The sequence below is a fragment of the Psittacula echo genome (genome assembly GCF_963264785.1).
Source record: "Psittacula echo genome assembly, chromosome: 5".
Classification (NCBI taxonomy): domain Eukaryota; kingdom Metazoa; phylum Chordata; class Aves; order Psittaciformes; family Psittacidae; genus Psittacula; species Psittacula echo.
This window is the reverse complement of record NC_137739.1, coordinates 65583802-65607076: the sequence shown is the minus strand read 5'-3', so window position 1 is coordinate 65607076 and position 23275 is coordinate 65583802. Positions and strand designations below refer to the sequence as shown.

At 38.8% G+C, this 23275-nt stretch overlaps 1 protein-coding gene across 2 annotated transcripts in view; it reads left to right on the top strand.

The window, feature by feature from the left end:
* Positions 1–2243: 2243 nt before the first annotated feature.
* Positions 2244–23275, top strand: part of BEGAIN (brain enriched guanylate kinase associated) — a gene marked incomplete at both ends in the record, with an annotated part of 169643 nt that continues 148611 nt past the window's right edge. The window contains one exon of one of the 2 annotated variants that reach the window (XM_080618858.1): positions 2244–2291. In XM_080618858.1, the coding sequence (XP_080474984.1) occupies positions 2244–2291 (48 nt within the window). Of the gene's footprint in view, positions 2292–10517; positions 11259–23275 lie in introns of those variants that run through there. The other variant, XM_080618857.1, reaches the window with a different exon arrangement.

Below are 23275 nucleotides of genomic sequence, written 5' to 3'. Positions count from 1 at the left end.
CCTACCTCAGATTTGTATTAGATTATGAAGGAAAACAGTTATTATTGATGACTTTGTAGAATTACAGAAAGTATTCATTAATCATTGTTAAACCCAGCAGAGTACATATGAAATAATTGTTTGCATGAGAAACAACATAAATGCATGCCATTTGCCAAAACAAACAACACATACTGTAGCATGCTTTCTGCAAGAGTATTTAAACAGCTTAGGTGAACATGTCTCTTTAATATAATAAAATGGGGTGGGGCTATAGGAGCTGAAGAGAAAAAAAATAGCAATATTTTGCTTTATGTTTTAATTACAATTGTTATAGCAGAAAGGAGTGAGGAACAAGCAACCCATAGGGCTACCTTTACATTTGGTGTGCAAACACATATCCATATGCAAAAACCATTTATTTTTTCTCATTTAGTCCTAGCTGCCTAGCACAAATTTCCATGACATGCGACTCTGCAAACACGCAGGTTTGCAGCATGCAGCAAAACTACATTGTAGCTGCATCTGAGACATTACAGCTTTGGTACTGATATCCTGGAAACTTTTAACACAAGTATGTCCTAAATCTTCAAATAACATAATTTCTTATGTAGGTAAAAAATATGCTGCAAAAGCTCAAATTGTTAGCTTACACAGAAAACTACATAAAATACTTTCCTCCTGCCCAAGTTATCCATCCCCCAGCAGCCCATGACAACAGAAGTCAAGAAGTTACCAAAAAATGAGAAGCCAATAAAGGAGAGGTTTAGCCTGACATCCCACAGCCCTTCCCCAAGTCTCAGGGAAATACAGCATAGTTACAACAAGGCCAGTAAGTAGTAAAACTGATGGTACCATCCCCAAAAGACTAAAGGAGACATCAGTGAGTAGTAACACCACTAACAAGCTTTGATCGTTTCCACAGCTATTACTATTCAGCAACAAGAGGAAGCAATCATTGGTAACTATTTTTGGGACAGAGTAGGAGGGGGAGGAGGAGGAAGAGGGCTGCATTTGGGAGGCCTCCAAGGGGAAACAGTGCCTTCATAATCAAGAAGACAGCATCGCCTAGATGAAAAGTCTCATTTCTTCCTTATCCTTTGTGATTTCCTAATTCTCCAAAAGAATGATCCTAATGAAATCCCAGAAACCTAGTCCAGGTCAATTGTTCTTACGAAAGTCAAGACCCCCAAGGGTTTGACTTACTCTGAAGTATGAATTTCTGTATTATGCTCTTGAACAAATCAGTCTAACACAAGATTTCATGATTTGGATAAGCTCACTAGACCGTGGGGAAAAAAAAAGAGAATATCATAGCAACATCTTATTCCTTTGTGATTTATGCATTTGACACAGACTTTCCTCCCAGTCTTAAACTGTCCTCTATGTTTAACATTTAATTAGTAGAATTACATATTCCTACAGATGTAAAAAAGATTACAAGAAAAATGCTGCTCTACTGAAAGATCTCTTCAATACTCCTGGAAGCATCACTGGCATGGACTTTAGGTAGCTTTAATTTAACAGTAAGGTGGTATGACATCAAAAAGGGACATTATATGGCTTCTAAGACAGCAAAGCTTTGCAGACCATGACATCCAGCATCAAAGTAGGAATGGATAAGTAAAAGAAATTAAACTGGTCAAAAAATATCATGAGTTTTAAAATAAAGCAGAATTCAGTGGATGGAAAATATTCTCATTCCACCTGGAGAAAAAGGAATTGTGTTTTTGTATTTGTGTGTATTTTATTTTTATTCCAAGACTGATTTTGCATGAAAAACTAATTGCATTCTTTCACTCACTTTTCCTCTCTATTGTCTTAAATATTCTTATGATGATGATAATAATAAAAATAATCAAATAATAATAATAATGTAGAGGCTGGGAAATAGGACGAGAGAAAAGGCAGTCAAATGACGAAAATGGTATACCTACTTTGGAAAGCCGTATGACCCTGCCATCCTACCTCAAAGAAGCACAGTTTTAAGAATAGAATCAATGGATTTGACACTTTCCTTAAAACACACATGTAAAAGGAGCAGTGGAAGAAACTAAGACTCTGTGTCTGTATATTCTCAGAAGGACCATTTATTTCACTGTCTTTTCACCAAGCAACTACAAAATGGAGACTGAGTTAAATTCTAGTGTAAGGCAGATGACCCACAGTTCTACCCATCCTACAGCACGGCTACAAAGAAGGTGCAGCATAAGAAGAGCTCATGGAGCAACTGGCTAAAGCAGAAGCTGAACAAGAAAAAGCTGATGTTGGCAGAGGACAGAAAGCATTTTGAGGATTCATCCACAGTCAAGGTATGCAGCTGCGGTCAGTCACAAAACACTAATCTGATATATAAACTGTTATTCGCAGATGCTAATATTTTCCATTAGCTAGGAACTACATCTGTCTTGGATAAGGACAACAATTTCTCAGGCAGCTGGTATCATGAGCTTTTAATGCTAAGAAGTTCTAACGTGGAGAAAATGCTATAATGTATTTGATCCGAAGCTCAGCCTAACTAGACCACAAATCAGCTCCCTACATTGTATGTAGATCAGCCTCCATATAATTTTGCATTCCTCTCTTCAAAGCTGTTCATTGTCTGAACTGTGGATAAATAAGAGATCACTTAAAACCCTTGAAAAAATATCACAGTCTGCAGCTTCATTTCTCTGTCTTTACTCAGCAAGTGTAAAATTTCTTTTCACGGAAATCTGAAAAGGAAAAAGTCCCTTGGGAATGAGGGGTAACCAAATGTCATTGTCTAATGCTGCAAGTGCCTGGTATATTTTTTTGGCAGCTTTAAAAATATACACAACAACATGTGTCCACATTGTGATTTTCAGCAGATGACACAACAGTCAACAGCTTACAACTGATACTAAATTCTCTGCTTATTCAGTAATAGAAGGTGCTCTGAGAGTATGACACTGAAGGCAGAACGAACCTGTGTCCAATAGACGGACTCTTTCCTTCTGTTGTATTAAAATAATTTAAAAATAAATATATTAAAACATTTTGTATTTACAACCTTCTCTTCTCTTATTTTAATTCATATTTGAAGTTATAAATATAGCTTGCATGTTAAATGGGTAGCGGCTCAAATTTGAGAATCATAGAATAGTTAGGTTGGAAAGGACCTTAAGATCATCTAGTTCCAATCCCCCTGCCATGGGCAGGGACACCTCACACTAAACCATGTCACCCAAGGCCTCATCCAAACTGGCCTTGAACCCCACCAGGGATGGAGCATTCACAATCTCCCTGGGCAACCCATTCCAGTGCCTCGCCACCCCCTCACAGTAAAGAATTTCTTCCTTATATCCAATCTAAACTTCCCCTAAGTTTGAACCTGTTACCCCGTGTTCTATCACTACAGTCCCTAATGAATAGTCCATCCCCAGCATCCTTATAGCCCCCCTTCAGATACTGGAAGGCTGCTATGAGGTCTTCACGCAGCCTTCTCTTCTCCAGACTGAACAGCCCCAACTTTCTCAGCCTGTCTTCATACGGGAGGTGCTTCCGTCCCCTGATCATCCTCGTGGCCCTCCTCCAGACTTGTTCCAACAGTTCCATGTCCTTTTTATGTTGAGGACACCAGAACTGCACACAATACTCCAAGTGAGGTCTCCCGAGAGCAGAGTAGAGGGGCAGGATCACCTCCTTTGACCTGTTGGTCACGCTCCTTTGGATGCAGCCCAGGATACAGTTGGCTTTCTGGGCTGCGAGCGCACACTGCCAGCTCATGTTCATTTTCTCATCAACCAGCACCCCCAAGTCCTTCTCTGCAGGGCTGCTCTGAATCTCTTCTCTGCCCAACCTGTAGCTGTGCCTGGGATTGCTCCGACCCAGGTGTAGGACCTTGCACTTGGCATGGTTAAACTTCATCAGGTTGGCATCAGCCCACCTCACAAGCGTGTCGAGGTCCCTCTGGATGGCATCCCTTCCCTTCGGCGTATCAACCGAACCACACAGCTTGGTGTCATCGGCAAACTTGCTGAGGGCGCACTCAATCCCACTGTCCATGTCACCGACAAAGATGTTGAACAAGACCGGTCCCAACACCGATCCCTGAGAGACACCACTCGTTACCAGTCTCCAGTCGGACATCGAGCCATTGACCACAACTCTTTGCGTGCGGCCATCCAGCCAGTTCTTTATCCACCCAGTGGTCCACCCATCAAATTGATGTCTCTCCAACTTAGAGACAAGGATGTCGTGTGGGACAGTGTCAAAGGCTTTGCACAAATCCAGGTAGATGACATCAACTACTCTACCCCTGTCCATAGGTTCTGTAGCCCCATCATAGAAGGCCACCAAATTGGTCAGGCAGGATTTCCCCTTAGTGAAGCCATGCTGGCTGTCACCAACCACCTCCTTGTTTTTCATGTGCCTTAGCATGCCTTCCAGGAGAATCTGCTTCAAGAGTTTGCCAGGCACAGAGGTGAGACTGACTGGTCTGTAAATCCCCGGGTCATCCATTTTCCCCTTCTTGAAAATGGGGGTTATATTTCCCTTCTTCCAGTTGTTGGGAACTTAAGCTGACTGCCATGATTTTTAAAATATGATGGCCAGTGGCTTAGCAACTTCATTCGCCAGCTCCTTCAGGACCCACGGATGAATTTCATCAGGTCCCATGGACTTGTGTACGTTTAGGTTTTTAAGATGGTCTCGAACCAGATCCTCTTGGGATCCAAGATCCAAGATCCAAGAGGATCTTCTTGTGCCCAAGGTCTTCATTCTCACAGTCCCTGCGTCCGCCTTCCAAGACTTGGGTGGTGGGGTCAGAGCATTTTACTGCAGATGTAGCACTTGTCAAAGAACAGGGACTGTTTTCAGGGTTGTGCAGGATTTATGCTATGAAATATCTCTCCTCTAATGATCAGCACTTACAGGTGTACCACAGCTCTGTCTAGTATACAACTATAAATTAAATCAGACTTGTGACTGTTGGCAAGAAATATGGCACAGCGATTTCTTGCATTGTGTTTGGTCACCTTTTAGTCACAAAACAGATAAATGTTTTCTTCATCATGGTGGAGAGGTAGATTTATGAGAATTTAAAGGAATTTAGATCCTTTAAATTTAGATTCAAGGTCAGATGCAGACATTTTTCACCATGGAGATTCCTGCACAGAAGCATGATTTTCTTTAGTGTCTCTGGTCTGTAAGACACCATAGCACATTTTCACGTCCCTTTCATGCCAATAAAACCTACTATTTATAAAGAATCTGGACTTATTTAATGGTGGCAATAGTTGTCCAATTTTCTGTTTGTCATTATGTGATACTGTGCTACCAGCAACTGATAGAGAAAGGAAAAACTCATTTTAAGATTTTTAACTCGTTCCCATTAACAGTCAGTCATTATAATAAAGGAACTCAGCTTTCATTCTACTAGTCCTGAAGACAGCTGGATCTTACAGTCAGAGCAAATATCTGCTGCAATTTTCCTTTCAAGTGGAACCTAGTGAGGTAAATTACTACAGGCAAACCTGGCTATGTCTCCTGACCTTTTGGAATTATTTGTTCTGAAAAGAAAACTTAATTGTAAAACAGAAAGGTCCTATAAACTGCTCCAAAATCAACTGAATTAAGCACAAAGAGCAGTAGATAAGGTGTGACAAAATTTTTTATTAAAAGCAGGAGAGAAGAATATGCCGGCAAAATAATGGGCACTAGAAGAATTAGGATATAGCTATTTTGAGAATGGACTATATGCTGAAGGATATACACATCTGTAGAGCAAACTGAGAACTTTGAAATGAACTGCAGTTCCTACTAGCTCCGGTGGGTTTGGCTCCGATGCTTAGGCAGTATTTCTGAGCAGCTGAAAGGCTGACTGAGAGATAGAAACAAAATTGCTTACAGGAAATACACCCCATTATGATGGAAAAAACTTACCCTTTGCTGCAACAAGAACAGCACAAACAGTGTAATTATTGATCAAAAATCTCAGAGTCTATTCACTGACTACAAAAGGCTCTGGAACCAACCTTATTTGGAAATAAAATAAACCCCAATACTGTTTAAAATCAGATTTACACTTTTTTCATTAATATAAAATTTTCTTATGAATATCAAAATGTTGAAAACCCTTAGGCTTGTTTATTATTTTTAATGCACACAATCTGCTGGATATATTATCATTAATATGGGGGTTGGACTAGATGACCATTGAAGGTCCCTTTCAACCCTAAATATTCTATGATTCTATGGTTAATGTATCAAAAGTTATAATTTTGGATATACAAACTTTGCACACTTTTGTACTAGAACTGTTGAATATTTTCTGCTTTGACCGCAAAGTAATTATATCTTCCAGAGCTGTATACAAAGAAACTTTCAGTTGTCATGACAACCTACTGCAGCAAATACAAGACAGCTTGTATTTGCTTTTGATACTATTAGCAAAATATTGAAATCTCCTGAAGTTAAAAACCCAGGGATATTATTTAAAAGGGAAGGGGGAACTCATACAACTTTTTTTTTTTTTTTTTTTTTTTTTTAATTCCCAAAAACCTCAGCTTTCAATTTTAGATCTTCAGATAGTGGCCTGTAGAGACATTACATAGCATCAAGTCATGTTTGCAGGTAAAGTAACTCTGTTAGGCTCTATTTTTACACAAAATATGCAGGTTTCTACTAATGTCTGTGTAAAATGTCACTTAGAATATAAATGAGGTTAAAATAACCATTAGAAAAATTTTCATGTGTTTTCCTAAGTAACAAGTTTCTAAGACAAGTTCCTGAATGCTTCAGTCTTGTCAAATGAAATACTGCATCATTATGAAAGTTCCAGTTAAGCTGGGATCTTACCTATCATTCTGTTCTAAATGTTTCAGATTCAACAGTCATTTTAGCAGGGAAGAATCAGTATTGTTCTGTTTATATTATTATATTAATACTAAAATAGAATAGAACATCTATTCTGTGGTGATGGTTCAACTCTATGATCTTAAATGTCTTTTCCAACCTAGTTGTTCCTATGATTCTATCTTAGTCATTACACTAAAATTATACAAAATTACAAACTGGATCCACCTGAGTCCCTAGAAATAGTTCACTTATGAATTATCAATATGGGAGCCTTAATAGTATCTAGAGATGTCACTTTGATCAGGGTCTTATTAAGCAAGATTGTGTACCAATGCAGAGAAAAAAGACAGTCCTTCCCTAATTTTTTAAGGACAGTTAATGCTGGCTACAGAAGAAAGTGTAGGTGTTCACCAAAGGTCAACTAAGAAAGTAATGGCGGAGCTGCTAATAAAGGACATCTTATTTACAGTGAAGTTTGTCAGCTAGGTCAGACAGTTTTAAATTGATTTGCACAGGCATACTGTATTATTCCAAGAATTGTTTGTGCCCACATTCTAAAGTAGGGCAAATTTAATGCATAAGTTTTTCTCTTATTTTAATGTTAATATGACAGTTTTGGAAGAACTTTGAAATCAGTTGAACATTCACCTAGCAGAGGCCTTTTAAAGCAAGAACTAGCAGAAGAATTTGTGATGTCTGAAGGTATTTGTTCCAACAGTACAGCCCAAACTACTGCATTAACGCATTGCTATTCACAGACATACCTGCGCGCACTGGAAGGAGAAATTCTTTTAATCAGCAATATCTTCAAAGAGATTTAGATATACATGGTAAATAATTGTAACACTTTAAAAGGTAAGTCTCAACATAAGGAAAATAAATCATGAACATCAAAAATAATGAAAGAATTCAAAGTCTCAAACATCCAGATTCTTAAGCACATTTTGGTTTGACATTCAGCTTCTCTATTTGAATATATGACTAGAGGAAATAATTTCTGTGATTCAGAAGTGTCTAGAGAATATTTTTGTGAATTTATTTAAACAGACCACTGAATAATTAGTATAAACTTTGAAAACATCTATACCAATAAAGATTTAGAGCAGCTGATGAAAATATGTGTATCATTCAGGTAAGATGATTTATTTACCATTTTGCAGCTATGGCTTAATTTCTTCTTCTTAATAATTTTATAGGTCTATGTCATTTGTCTAAAGCCATTAAAATCATCTGAAGAAATCATCAGAAGAAAGAGAAGCAGCAGTATAAGCAGTATAAAAACCCCACTAGTGGCTATACATCACCTATATTACCTATAATCTGCAACCTGATGTTTTTCCTATTTTTTTTAAAAAAATACATTTGCCTGCTGCACAGATTCCATATTTCAGAATAAATAGGCTCATTCTTAACAATAGAAGAGAATTATATGAGCCAGCTTTTTGGCTGTAACACTGACTTCTGTCAGATTCACATGTTAAAGTTTGCGCATATGCAGTGGAGAGCTGAATTTGTGCTTGTAGTTAACATAGCTTTGTTCATGCACAAATGAACCCAATCTCTCATGAATAAAAAAGCTCTTCTCCAAATATGTTCAAGCTATTATAGATTTTGGCTCAGCAATGACACTTGCTCTGTTTCTGAAACTGACATATTAATAAAGTTCATTAAAATTGCAGAATTCAGGCTTTGCCAAGTGCTAATGGATCCTGGAAAGTAAAAGACTTAAAATGCATTAGCATATACCCCACCTATTTGGGGAATCCTGTTTGCTTCCATAAGTAACCATAAGTCTGTATTAGAATATACTGAAAAGCCCTAAATTCTGGTTTTACAAGAAGAGAGTAGTGTTGTATTGCTCCCTGACTGAATTGAAAAGGTCATGAAAATCTTTGTGTTGACAATAGCAAGCATTAGCCAGCCCTTTAAACTGTCACCTTTCACATTCAAGTGACAGAAGAATAAATACATCTAAACCATCTAAAACAAGACAGTGTGAACAGGATTTATTAATTTTAAGCCACCCTCTGATCATGATAATGTTTGTAACCTGCAATGGAATGGCACAGTCCTGTAGAAAATATAGAATAATTTCAGAGAGTAATTCCAGTAAAAGCAATTGATTTCTGATGTGTTAAAAGGATCTTCACGTACCCCTGTTATTTGCAAAATTAATGCACTTACTATGTTAATTTCAGAGATTTACAACACTTCAGCAGCTTTTATGAACTATGATTTAAATGAGTCCTGGAATTACCAACATGGAGACAGTAAATTCTGTGCAGTGGGAAAAGTAAGTTTAATGAGGGACCTAAATACAATGTCTGCTTCAAAACTCATGGAACTGCATTTCAACCCAAGCTTCCACTGACATGTAAGCTATGTACAATACATTTAAATGTGCTCTTCTATCAATTTTTCCCCTTCCTTGCCACCTTCTCCTACTTCCTTGTCTTACTTCTCCTCATCTCAATCCCTTCTAACAATCCTCCTTATGTCATCCTACCCCATTTTTTAAGGGAGGTCACTCAGGCTTCTGCTTTTGATTCTCTTTTCTTTCTTCTCCTGCTGCATTTCATCAGTCAGAAAACCATGGTGGTAACAATGACAGTGATGAAAGCAGAGTCTGATTCTCACCAGACAAAAATTGTTAAGCAACTTGCTTCACCCTTATGCTAAAGTGAGGAGATGAAAAAAAAAACTTTTGAGTTTCAGTCAATTCATTCTCTGATCAGTTTCTGTGCCAGCACATCATCGGGACACTCCAAACATTCATTTTGATTATAAATTCAGACTGTAGCCCTTAACCTCACTTAAACTAGCCTTCAGGTTCTCAAATATACAAAGACTTGCTTGTCTATAAAGGAAGCAAGGAATGAGAAGTGCTTCACATGCCGAGTACTGGAAGAACCCATCATTACTACTCCAGACTCATTTACAATGCTGAAATATTGCACCACAGTTTGGATTCAGATATTTTAAATTATTTTAGAATTATGATTATGGCAAGAACAAGCAGGTAGAAAGTGAGAACCACATTATCTTTTGCCTCTTTGGGTCTACCAGATCTGTCACTAAGCTTTCTAATAGAATAGCAAACACTAGCAACATTAGGACATTTTAGTGTGACCTTCTCGACTACTGGATTTTAAAAAGCCCTGAAACAGAACTAATCCAGACTTTACTTAATGAAAATTGATCTACATCATGGTAGCTCGGTTTCCAGTTCAACAGACAGGAATATATCATATGCTGCTTTGGATCAATGAAAGCCCATGCTCATCACTAAGCACTCAATACCCTGGAAAATTTGCATGTCCTATAGATTTTGTTCATTAGTATGGCTAATTAAAATGATGAGAATGTGCTATTGATCTAATTATGAAACTTATGCATAATTTGGGATGCATATGGGATAAATGCGTGGCTGCACTGTTATGCCTTTCAAAGCCATGGTTGTTGTCTTACAAGATAGAGAAGGATTTATGGGAATGCCACTTCCACTGATGCTAGCTGACATGCTGACACAAAAATAAATGCAGTCCCTGTCAAAGGGCTCCATTTCCCCTGTTAAGCCAGAGGGCATTGTGCCTGGAAGACCAGCAAAGCAAGAGGGTGTTGGCAGGGTGACTGAAGAAAGAGCATGCAGTGCGTCCACCACTGCATGTGTATCAAAAGTAGGAACTGATGCAGATAGGAAAGTCTTTGGAGATTTGACAATGAACAGTTACTCAAAACGCTGTAGCTCCAGTGAGGATAGCTTTGAGTTACAGGGTAGTTCAAGGTCAGAAGGTAAAAGCTTTGTTAAAAGCAAAAATAAGGATGAAGGCCATCGACCCCGTCGATCAAAGCACCGTCAGGAAGGGAGTGAAAAACCCCATGGACTGGAACATTCTTCTCTATATCCAGCAGAAGTGGGAAATGCAAGCCAAAAGCTCCAGAAGCAGAAGACTCAGAAGAAAAGCAGTTCCTCCACATCCGATTTGAGCTTGGTGAGTCAAGGATCATCGAGTTCATTGTCTGTTGTAGAAGAGAAAATAGAAGCTAAACTCAAATTCTCTCAATTTATTAATGAAGTTACTTTCAGAGTGCTTGATCCCATGAGCCTGAGGGCATACCGAGCTGCTAAACTGAAAAATACCTTTCCATCCAGTGTGAGAAGCTTAGATGACTTGCATATTAAGATAAAATCTCCTGAAAGCTGGAAAGAGAACATTCTAGATGGGAAAACCCATGAAGAAGTAGACTTAGAGAGTCTGAGAAGCGATGACATTGTGGCTGGAGCACGATCACGCAAATTAGAGAAATCTTTGTCCCTGGATACAAGCCCCTCTCTCAGGTCGCTTGATAATGGAGCCTCATGCAGAACAAGATCTGGCATATCTGTAGAAAGTATGATTTCCCAAAGCAAAGAAATGCCAGCCACAAAACCTGCATCTCTGCCTAGAAGTACAAGTATGGTGAGCTCTCTTTCAAATCACTTTTTTGTGTAGAATGTAACAAGTACTTCCACATTAATGTGACTATTTGAGAAGTGTTTCTGTCTTTCTGGGTGGGCTCTTACCATGTATGCAAATTTTTATCCAAGGTGGAACAAACATGGAAGGTTTTTTTAAGTAGCTCAAGAAACCATCTCTAGAAGGCATGGGAAGAAGGAAAGACAGGATACAACTCCCTAGTCCTTTTTGTGGGGTGTCTGAAAGGAAGACTTTACGAGATCAAACAAGAAAGATATTCAGCACTATAATGAAGCATGTATAGAGAGAATCAGGACAGCTCAATATAAGCAGTCAAGGCACCCTCAGAAAAGACTGAAGAGAATACTGTGATAGACTACTCAAGTAGTTAAGCTTACTAGTTTAGAACTTGCTCAGGTCTCTCTATACTGAACCAGCATGCTCAGTTAGTATGTTTAAGTACCAGTGAGAGTTTTGACATCCTGAAAATGTTGCTAAGGTTTTCATCCCTGAAGTTACTACATCTAGATTGATAATTTTATTACTGATTTTTCTGAAACCCTCTGGGAAAAAAAAAAAAAAAAAAAAAAAAAAAAAAACAACCAAAAAAAAACCCCCACAAAAAAAAAAATCCCAAAAGAAACAAAAGGAAAAAACCAAAACCAAAAAACCAGCAGAACCAGAAAACCCCAACCAAACAACCAAACTTAAGAAATGAAGAAGGAAAAAAAAATAAAAGGCTGAAATTTTCTTCTATGGTCTGGTTACAAATATTTATGTTTTTAATTTTTTTCTTATCCTTTGGTTGGTTGAGGGAGAGGTATTTACACCTCTGGATTAAGGTAAAGGGAAATTTTTGTTCTTTGCCTGGCATTTTCAGAAATCCCGAGCTGCCAGACCTTGAGCTGATACATTATGGCATTTTGTCTCCAGAGTAGTAGCTGCAATCTTGCTAAAACAATAAAGGTCCAGGAACTATTGTATAAGACTATAGACATGTACATAGATGTTGCTAAAATGGGAGCTGCTATAGCTGCATTATTCTTTTGAATGTCTATTCAAATTTAAAAACAAAGAACTGAAAGGTTATCTATTTTCACAGAGGACTGTAGCAAGTGGGAGAACGTCACAGTCATAATAATTTCATTCAGTGTTCAGCAACCCAAGCTTAGGATTTTATAGGATGTCCTTGGATGTTTTAATTATCACCTATCAAAGATGACTGGAGGGAGAAGAAGTGAAAGATAATGAAACACTGAGAGAATTAACACATTGTGTCATGTCACAGCTCCACAATGGAAGCTGTCCTGTAAAGCGGTCAGGAGGCTCCAGCGTAAGCCCATGACAGGATAGACTTTTTTCACATTTCAATTAGCCATCTGTCAGACCATCTTTTCCAGTGGACTTGAGCATACTGTACACATTGGAACATCCAACCTATTGAGTACTAAATGACTAAACACTGCCGAGTGCTCTGTAATTCCACTCAGTTAATGTAAGCATCAGCCTATTCCCAATTTAAGCATCAGCCTGCTCTAAATCTAGTAATTTAAATTAAACGCATTAGTTACCAAGCACTTTAGCTCAACAAATAATGTCTCAGACTGAAGAGCGCAAGATGAGCAAAGAAAGGAGTGGCATGGGAAAAAACAAAAGCAAAACACATTCAACCACATCTACAGATTCATGTTTCCTACATGCAAAAATCTTTAATGCAGTTTGTTTTGTTCAAGTCCTTACCTGAAACATGCCGAGTAAGAAGCAAAAGGGTAACTGCACAGTCTTGAGTGCCATTATTGTAAAGATTTAAAAGGCACTTGGTTATGTAATGTTCCTTTGAATACACATATAGAACATTGCATAAAGTCATTTCATGTTAGGTTGTCAAGTTATTTTTCATATGCAGAAGATAATCTTTGGGAGAAAGAAATGGATTTGGTTGCATTACCTTAAATATAAAACCAGGATAGCAGAGGTATAACAACACACATCCTGAAGAGCATGAAAGAACATACTTTGAGGTTAAGAAGGCTGCACCTAATAGAAAAATGTGACTTAGAAGAGAAATGGTGTGACACTGCCTACTGTCACGTTTCCTGAAGAACCCTGAAGTGTCCACAATTGTGTCTGCACTGCATTTGAGGTGTCTATATTGGATCCAGACCCACAAAAGATTTTTCAACTTTCAGACTTCTGAGAAGTGGTCAGAATATTCAGGGACATTTCTGAAGCAAGTATTTAGTGGTTTACAAACAGCTGCCACTGAAATGAAATCTCACAGAGAAACCACTTTCACTGTAGATCTATACAGAGGAATTTCCAGATAGCAAGCAGGATCAAAAAGGATGCTCCATTTAGTGACTGAAGTTAAAGGGAATTCTTACAGGTAGAAAGCAGTTACAAAGTACCATGGATATGACATTGCTATGGTCTAAATATTTTAGTAACCTAGCCAGCAGGTTGAAATTATTTATCATTTCTATGTATTGATCTAAATTTGGAGTCACTGGCTAAATAATCAGGAAAGCAAATTGATTTAACTAGACAAAAGCAAGCACCTGAACCTACACCAACGCAGAGCAGGGTGCACCACTTAAGACTGTGTTATATTTTCAGCCTGAAATGGAAGGACCAGTTGAGAAGGCTGAAAAATGCAAGAAAAGTATGTAAAGAGTTGTACACAATGGAAAATTTCTCAGAACTAGGAAGACATGCTTGTCAGAGTCTGTCAAAAGACAGATTGACACAGAGAAAATGTGGATAGGACCAAGCAATATGTATTTTCTTCAGATCCAGGGTGTGTTTCAAAGAAAGCCAAGGATGAGAGGAGACTCACATGTGTCTTTTGCTTTACATTTTATCCTAAATACATTCATTTCATGTAACCAATGCCTTCAGGAAAGCTTTGGATAGCACTGCTATTGTTCCAGAAGGAAATATAGGTAAAAAATATATTCTTAGATAATCATACAGGAGATCTGACTTCAGAACTGAGTAAGTCTGAAGCATCTTGAGATTTGAATCAACCTGAATATTATATTTCAGCTAAATTTAGTCATACATGAATGAGGATCAACATTCGAACAAGATCTCGTCATTACATATCTACCTTTGCCTGCACAAGAGAACATATAACACAATATTAGACATTGAGTTTTCTCTATTACAGGAAAGCAGTCCTGTATCTTTCCTAGAAGAGCTATATCTTTCCATCTTATAAGAAACTATCAGTAGCACACATTTTGTGTGCTTAGAAGCACTTAATTACTGACCTCATCATTGCAATCATATGCACACATATCCTAAGGAATTGTGCATTTGTTACCCAAGGCCATGCCATTATCTCATCACACAAAATAAGCAAGGTCAAGCCTGGTCAATACAATAATACAAGCTGCAATATTCCCTCTGAGCTGTTAGAAATACAATTTTCCAATTTGGTGCAGAGGATGTCTTAAAAAACAAAGTTGGGTTGCTATAATGGTACTTCTACCAAACATTTTGGAAGTTAAGACTTCAGATGCTATAAAATATGCCTGAAACAGGCAGGTGGTGAGAGGGCAGAGACATGGCCTTGCTCCACAGGAACTAACCATGCTTATGGAGCCATGTCTGAGAATAATTGAGCCTCATTCATGCAAAGCTCATCAGTGAAAGTAGAGACAACAACAATTGCTTATTTCCTAGACAGCATCATTGTATGACCACAGACTCTTTCTGACCCCAGAGTGATGTGTCTGCATGGCGAAACAACAGGTGGACTTCTCAGCTCGGTTTGGCACCAGTTTCAAGGTTTCTTCTATATCTGCAGCTACCAAGCTAACTGCATCCGTGCTTGTCTCACATCTCCATCTGTCCTTCATCTCTCAAATGAATTGCACTAGTCTCATCACCTAGCTCAGGTTGATGCTAGAGCCACCTGTCTTGTCTCACCTGGAGAGTTAGTGATGCAGTCATGCTGCCTCCTGTGTTATTTAGTCCAAACTCTGGCTCCATATAAGCAATTCAATTTCCTCCAGTAAACTTAGCAAAACTATTTGAAAACAAAGTATTCATTCTTTCTCTGATTTAAAGCAATATATGCCTCAAAGTATTTCATTTCTATGGTCCTTGCAGACAAGTGAAGCACAAACTAGAATAACACCCTTTTTCATTTCTCACAAAAGAAATTAATATTACAATAACTGTTGTAAAGAAGATTTATGAACAGTGTAGACTTTTATATAGGATATCAAGAAGATTCAAATCCTGATGATGTATGTATCTAATCCAGATAGGCCATTTAATTCTTAAGGAACCCTACAGGTAGGCTGTTGAAGTGCCATAAACTTTAACTCAAATATGGATTGTAATACTAATTTTTGTTTTTTTCTGCTATCTGTCATGAATAAGAATTCTTGCTGTTCATTACAGGCTCTCTTGCAAGAAGATTGCCTTAGCAGAGGCATTGTTAGAAACTATTGCCTCACAGACCTAAACTTTCCAGGCATGAAGGAACCTGTCCTGCAAAGGCTGCGGTAGAATGCCATAGCAGTAGAAAAAGCAACTAATCTTTCATTTTTAAAGAAACTCAGTTCCTAGGGCACATGAGTTCTAACAGAATATCACTGAAAAAGCAGACAAGATAGTGATTTTTGTTGCTTTAGGTCAAAGTTCTTTTATACAATAAGGCTCTCAGTCCTCTTTCAGCCCTTCCAGATTGCTACCACACTGTAAAAAAGGCAATTGCTTTGTTGTTGAATGACTACCAAATCTTTAATTTCCATTTACAGTACAGTGACTTTTATAAGTAAGATCTGGGTTCAAATATATGATAATGAAAAGTATCTATTATTTCACTGACTCATACATGCAATATGAAAAAAAAAAAAAAAAAGAAGTAAGAGGTGACACCAAAAGAAAAGTGCATAGCTATGAAGTGAGTTGGCCACGTCATTGATCAAGCCAGTAGCACAACACAGGCCTGAAAAGCCTTCCAGTGTCCTGTTTTCTGTCTGTTCCTGCTTTTTCAAGCAGGCAAGACAATGTAGAACTACCCTCAACAGCAGAAATAATGAATCTCAAGATAACCAAAGGAAGGTTAAGAAGGGGAACTATATCAGATGCTTCAATTCTTTAGCAAATAACATATACGTGACACATTATATCATTAAGGTCTCATACGAGCCTCATATAGGAATGGGAAATGCCACATGGCCACTTTTCCTGGCATCCTGGCCTCTCCCTTGGCATGCTATCCTGCTTGACATTGCTTTGATGTTTGCTCCCTTCTGCTTTGCAAATTGGAGGTGATGATCAGGCTTTCAGTAATCTAAAAATGTTTTGTCAGAATAGATAGTAAAATACAGGGCTTAGTTCCTTTACCAAAATTTTGATTGAGAGAAGACATCAGTCCCTTCTTTTCACTGTTTAGAGACATCACACAAAACCAGCAATTTTCAGATTTACTAAACTTCTTATCATACACAATGAGCATAGCCACTGAGCTGCTAGCTATATAAAACATAACTTCATTGTGATGTTTTTTCTTCACCTGCAGATCCCTGAAAGCAAGCTTTGTGTCTGGTAATACTGCATAAAATTGCAGGTCAAAACAATTGAATTCGGGTGTAGACACCGAGTACCATATCTTTAGTCAATTGGGGTGCAGTTCCTCAGTATTTCCAAGGATTCCTGTTTCATCCCTATAACCTCTCTCCTTCTGGTACCAACACTGACTCTTTTCTAATTTATACACCACTATTATGAAATTGTTGCTCTGGGTACAGTAGTAATAAGCACTATTGCAAATGTATGCAGATGTGTACATTTGGAACTTCCAGAGCAGGTAAATTAGCTTTCTAACACCTCATAGGTGTTAAGCAGCCAAATACTCTAAGCTATAACTTTGATGGCTAAAAGAAATGGTAGCACTTTCTGACCTCACTACATCCAAAATCAAAGACAAACCTAATTTTCCACTGATGAAGCTATCTTAAATACCTTCTCAGTCTCTGAAAGGATTTAGCCATGTTAGGTTTGAAGCATGCAGCAGCCAATCTGTGTGAAGATGGAGCTCAGCAAAGACTAACAGTCTAAGTATTTACCCAGCTTCATCAGTTAAATACAGGTTGCTGAATCCTTTCCTTCATTTTGATTGTGACATTTATGTTACAGTCAAATGATATGGGAAGCCAAGAAGGTCATCTGCAATTTCATCTATAGTTAACACCTCTTGTCCCAGTAATCATAGAATCATAGAACAGTTAGGATTGGAAAGGATTTTAAGTTCATCTAGTTGCAACCTCCCTGCCATCAGCAGAGACGTCTCACCCTAGACCATGTCATCCAAGGCTCTGTCCATCCTAGCTTTGAACACCAGCAGGGATGGAGCATTTGCTGCTTCTTTGGGCAACCTGTTCCAGTGCCTCACCACCCCTGCAGTAAAGAACATCTTCCTTATATCCAATCTGAACTTCCGCTGTCCTTGTCCTATCACTACAGTCCGTAACAAAGAGTCCTCCTCCAGCACCCTTGTAGGCCCCCTTCAGATACTGGAAGGTTGCTATGAGGTCTCCATGCAGCCTTCTCTTTTCCAGGCTGAACAGCCCCAACTTTCTTAGCCTATCTTCGTATGGGAGGTGCTCCAGCCCCTTATCATGTTCACGGACCTCCTCTGGACTTGCTCCAACAGTTCCATGTCTTTTTTATATTGAGAACACTAAAAACGCACACAGTACTCCAAATGGGGTCTCCCAAGAGCAGATTAGAGGGGCACGGATCACCTCCTTTGACCTGCAGGTCATGCTTCTTTTCATGCATCCCAGCATATGGTTGGTTTTCTGGGCTGCAAGTGCACACTGCCAGCTCATGTTCATTTTCTCATCAACCAACACCCCCAAGTCCTTCTCCGCAGGGCTGTTCTGAATCTCTTCTCCGCCCAACCTGTAGCTGTGCCTGGGATTGCTCCAGCCCAGGTGTAGGACCTTGCATTTGGCATGGTTAAACTTCATAAGGTTGGCATCTGCCCACCTCACAAGCGTGTCAAGGTCTTTCTGTATGGCATTCCTTCCCTCCAGCATCTCAACCGAACCACATAACTTAGTGTCATCAGGAAACTTGCTGAGGGCACACTAAATCCCACCATCCATGTAGCCGACAAAGATGTCGAACTGGATCTGTCCCAACACCGACCCGACCCCAAGGGACACCACTTGTTACGTTTCCAGTTGGACATGGAGCCATTGACCACAAGTCTCTGCATGCGGCCATCCAGGCAATTCTTTATCCACTGAGTGGTCCATCTAGCAAGTTGATGTCTCTCCAGTTTAGAGACATAATAATATAAATAAACAAATGGAGACATAATGTGGCATCGACTCCTTTTTCCACTACTAAGAGGAACGCAGTAGCCATGTGCTGTAGAAGATACCAGCCTAAAACATTTTTAGAGCAGCAGATGTGACATCGCTTTACAAGCAACAGTATGAGCAGATGGTGTTTAGAGAATTTTCCTTGCCTGCTCTAAAACACCTCCGTTGGGTCACTAATGGATCCTCCATCTAGTCAAACACAGTGAATAAAGCTACAATGTTCCCAAGATGATGCATATGGTCATTTAAAGCTTCTCAGCTCATCAAATACAAATTGGATCAAAATCTTCACAGTGCATAGACATCTATAAGCCAGTACTTAAAAGAGTAAGCTATTTATTCAAGACAGGATAAAATAAAGACAGTCTGAGCTACTTTGCAATAAAAAGAATGTGTTCTCAATGAAATTAGGCACCTCACCATAAAGCCTGCAATTTTTGAAGTTAGGGTTTGTACTTGGATCATCTTCCTTCCCTGACGCCCCATTTATAGAGAAGAAGGGGAGCAGTAAGGGTGTCAGGAAGGAGATGTTGCTCCGATTTATTTTTCACTTGTGACTGATATTTTTGCCAAACTCATTCTAAGGCTTCAGCTCAAAATCCTGCTCACTGACATACTTCATGCAAGTAATAGAAACATAGATGTAACCTTACTCCCATCCCCACCGTGCTCTAATATCTAACCCTAGTAAAATAAAAGTTCACTTCTTAATATGAACCTAGCACAGCATGCACTTTGGGAACAGAAAATAGGGAATCAGTATTACATTACTCTGCCAAAGTTGCACTTGAAATAGTGTTTTCTCTGTAGGCTTGGTGGTCTGTGGGTTTTAGTATCACATCAGAAACCCCAGCATTTAAACTTTGAGACCAACAAATTTCAAGAACAGATACTTTTATGAGTTACAGGATAGATTGGAGGGGTTTATACTAAATGTGGGCTTCAGAAATTAAGCCTCCTGCCCAAACATCATGACTTATGTTTCAGAATATGAGGAACTGCCAGCTTTGACCTCAGGTCTGATAAGGAGAAGCAGGACCCCATTTGGGAAGCTGTTTTATATTTATAAAATACATATTTTTCCATAAAGCTCTAAAAAATGGTATTTCCACGGAGTAGCTCAGATATTTGCCTCCATAACTTCCTCTTTACAAAGGGGCTTAAATTTGACCTTCTCAGATAAAATTCTTCAGTGCCAGGAGTTTTAGATGACAGGAAAACACATTGTGTGGATAAGGAAGAAGCATCAGATGCCATAAACCTTGGCTTTAAAACAGTCTCCCATGATATTTCCATAAGCAAGCAAGGAAAATATGGGGAAAAACATGAAAAAGTAGATGTAAAACTGATTGGAAAATCTTACTGAGAGGGTAGTTCATAATATTCAGTCAATACTGGGGTCTCAGGGGGACAAACACAATTTGGTATTAGGAAGCAGATGCATTTGTTTTAAGATGCCATTGCTGTTGAACTACAGAGAGTAAATAAAGGATAATTTACTCCTTTTTCTGATTTGGAAACTACAGTAGCACATTTATGCCCCTATGTAATACTCTTGAGAGGATGCTTGTGAAATTTCCAAAATACTGACTTCCCAAGAATAAGTAGGCACATATCAAGTTTAAAGGAAGCTTTCCCATTTCTGAAAATCAGCCTTGGTGGAAAAGCCTTTAAGTCTTTTTTTTCTGTGTAGCACAAAACTTATTCAGTACCTAGAAAGGACATAAGATTTCTAGGAGCGCAGCAGCCGTGTGCTGCAGAAGATACCCATCTTGTCCTGTCAGCAGGACAAGATGGATATCTTGTCACCACCACTGTGTCTCCCATCCCTGTGCCTCCCATCCCTGAAATGAATGCCAGTGTGTCTCCCATCCCTGAAACCACAACTGGATCTACAAATAAATTTTCTTCATTTTCACTACCAAAAGTATATTTCAGAACTTGTTCAGACCTTAACATTGAAAAAACTCAAGTAAGCTGGATATAATAGCATTGGAATATCTATTGCTGAACAGCTAGCTCACAGACTGTACTCTGTAAAGCCGTCTGTTATGGCACTGTTGGCCAACAGTTCTTAATTTCTGACAGTAAATTCAATACCTGCAAACACAAACTAAAATTATTCAAATGTGCATCTGTATCTGTTGAGCTTATGGGCTGTTTGCATTAATATTTGATGGTAGTTGGGCAAGAATAATCAGTGATATGGCACTGTCTGCCTGCTGCTTCCTGCTTGGATAGCAAGAGCATTTAAAAAAAAGAAAAAGAAGAATAAATACTAGGGCTGCTTGTACAGCAACACTTATTCTTTCGAAAATAGGGACATTTCCCCCAAAGAACAGCTATTCCCCTGATAACTGTAGTAACAAAAACCTGCTGTTGGAACACAGTTAAAATGAGCAGCTACTGAGGATTCAAAAACTGGTTCACAACCACTTATTTCTACAGCAGCCAGCCAGACCTTTGCATGGCTTGCTATGCTGCGCTGTGCTGCGAGCTCACAGAAAGTACCAGACACGTCCTATTTCTGGAAACTCAGAGCTGAATCATAGTCTTGCAACAAGGAAACTGGGACTGCCTGTAAGCTAGCAGATGAAACAAAACAGCGACAGCCACTGGTGAGCAGTCAGGGGCAAGGAGGCACCATTAGTTCTTAATGGTCCTGACTACCCTAGGTGTCTCCTACCGTCTGCAGCTCAGGTCCTGACGTCAGCCTTGGGTCCATCAGTCCCTGCCCCAGCAAGGCTGCTGCAGAGCACATCTCAGTTTCCCACAGTCTTGCTCTACCTGTAAAATGCAGTAAAATGCATAAAAGCCCCTTCATTTGCCTTGATATGCTCATCTTTTCAGTATTTTGAGGTTTCCTCTTGTTTGTTTTTTGATATTGTAGTAAACCAAAATGGATGCTAAACCAGTCAGCAAAGTTACATGAGAGGAGTGTACAGTCAATTGCAATCAATGCAGTTAATTAAAAATACAATTAAAACAGAGTAATGAGAATTGGAACACAATAAATGATTAAAGCAAAATTAGTTTGGCTGCTTTGTTGAGCCACTCAGTCCCCAGTTAAACATAAATGGCTTTTACATCATTGACAGCTACAACAGCAGGCCTTGTGCAGGTCTAAGTTCTCCTTGCAGAGTTAGGGTGTAAGTACATAAGCCCCTCTTTCCCACTTTCCCCTTGCTCCCCTCTCCTTCTGCAGCCAGTCTGTCGAAATTCATATCCCAGCACTGCAATACTGGGAGCTGGACTGAGGAGCTGCAAATACAGAGCAGTAAATAAGCATATGGTGGTAGAAAATAACAAAAAGCCTGTTAATTTTCCCAACAAAATATGAAACAGCCCCCTGCAGCAGGAAGGAAGCTGTTGGCAAATTATTATTTATCTGTTTATTTATGCTGGAAATAGGCAAGGGCAGAATGAAGTGAGATTGCTCCCCTCAAAAAATACTGGTAGTTTTTCTGTGCCTTGCTTATAACCATTTTGGAGTATAGAAGCTAACATTGCACATAGCAACCACAGAAGGAAAGACTCTTTGTTCTTCAAACACCAGGACTTCAGAACAAATGCTGGATACTAACATAGCTAACTGCTACATTTCTGAGCTCAGGTTTGTAGGAATCATTTTTACAGGTTATTGTGTCTCTGTCTGATATTACCACAGCAGTGTTACAGCTCTATAAATTGCATGTTCACAGGCGTGGTTGGTCTCCTGGTTTTCCTGTATTCATTCACATCCTAAGTGTTCCTTCCCTCCTTGAAGGAAATACATGTCTCCCAAGTTGGCACATGTTAGTGACAAAAGAGTAGGGTGCTGAGGAGAAAGTTTCATCTTTCACTTTTCCATTGTATAACCTCTCCAGTTCTTTGAGAAAGAAGAAATAAATGAACCCTTCTGGCTGAGTCACTATTCAATAACACAATAATTAGCTAAACACTATCACAAGTACAGATTAAGTATTTTCCACTCTTATTGGACTTCTATCATTGGAAGAAAAACAACAGGTAACTCTTCTAGTAATTCAAAACAGTTATTTTGTATCACAGATTGATAGCTTGATTCTTGCATTTCTCAAAACTATGAAGCCTAATAAATATTAGCATGTGTCCTCTAAACCAATGGAATTTTATGAAGGCGTATGTGAACTGCTGTAGTATGTCAGGAAGAACTAACTAACAAATGTCTTTTAAATCCTTGCTTTCTGTTGAACAACAACTGTTAACACCACAGCTGCTCCAGTGCTGACTTTTGTTTTGTCTTACTGACAACTATTTTCCAGATCAGCCTTGCTGCAAAATGCAAGTAAAATTGAACATAGGTTTATAGGGTTTACCACTATGTCTGAGACCCTTCTATTAAATGTGGAAAATAATGGAAGTTCCTGAGACAGATGAAAGCTTTCCTGACATGGTCAAAGCATGGGAGGGCATAATACTGGCTTTTCTTACAATTACCTCCACTTGTTTATTACTTAACTTTGGGTAAAGGCCCATCTTGGCACTTCCTCAGTTTCCCCAACTGTAAAATAAGAATAATTCTTAATCAGTTCTGTGTAGTGTTTCAAGATCCTCTCATAAAATGTGTGTTGAAAAATAAACTTTAGAAAGTTGAAGAAACTGAATCATAGAATGATCAATTAACTCCCTTATTTGCATAGTTTGAGG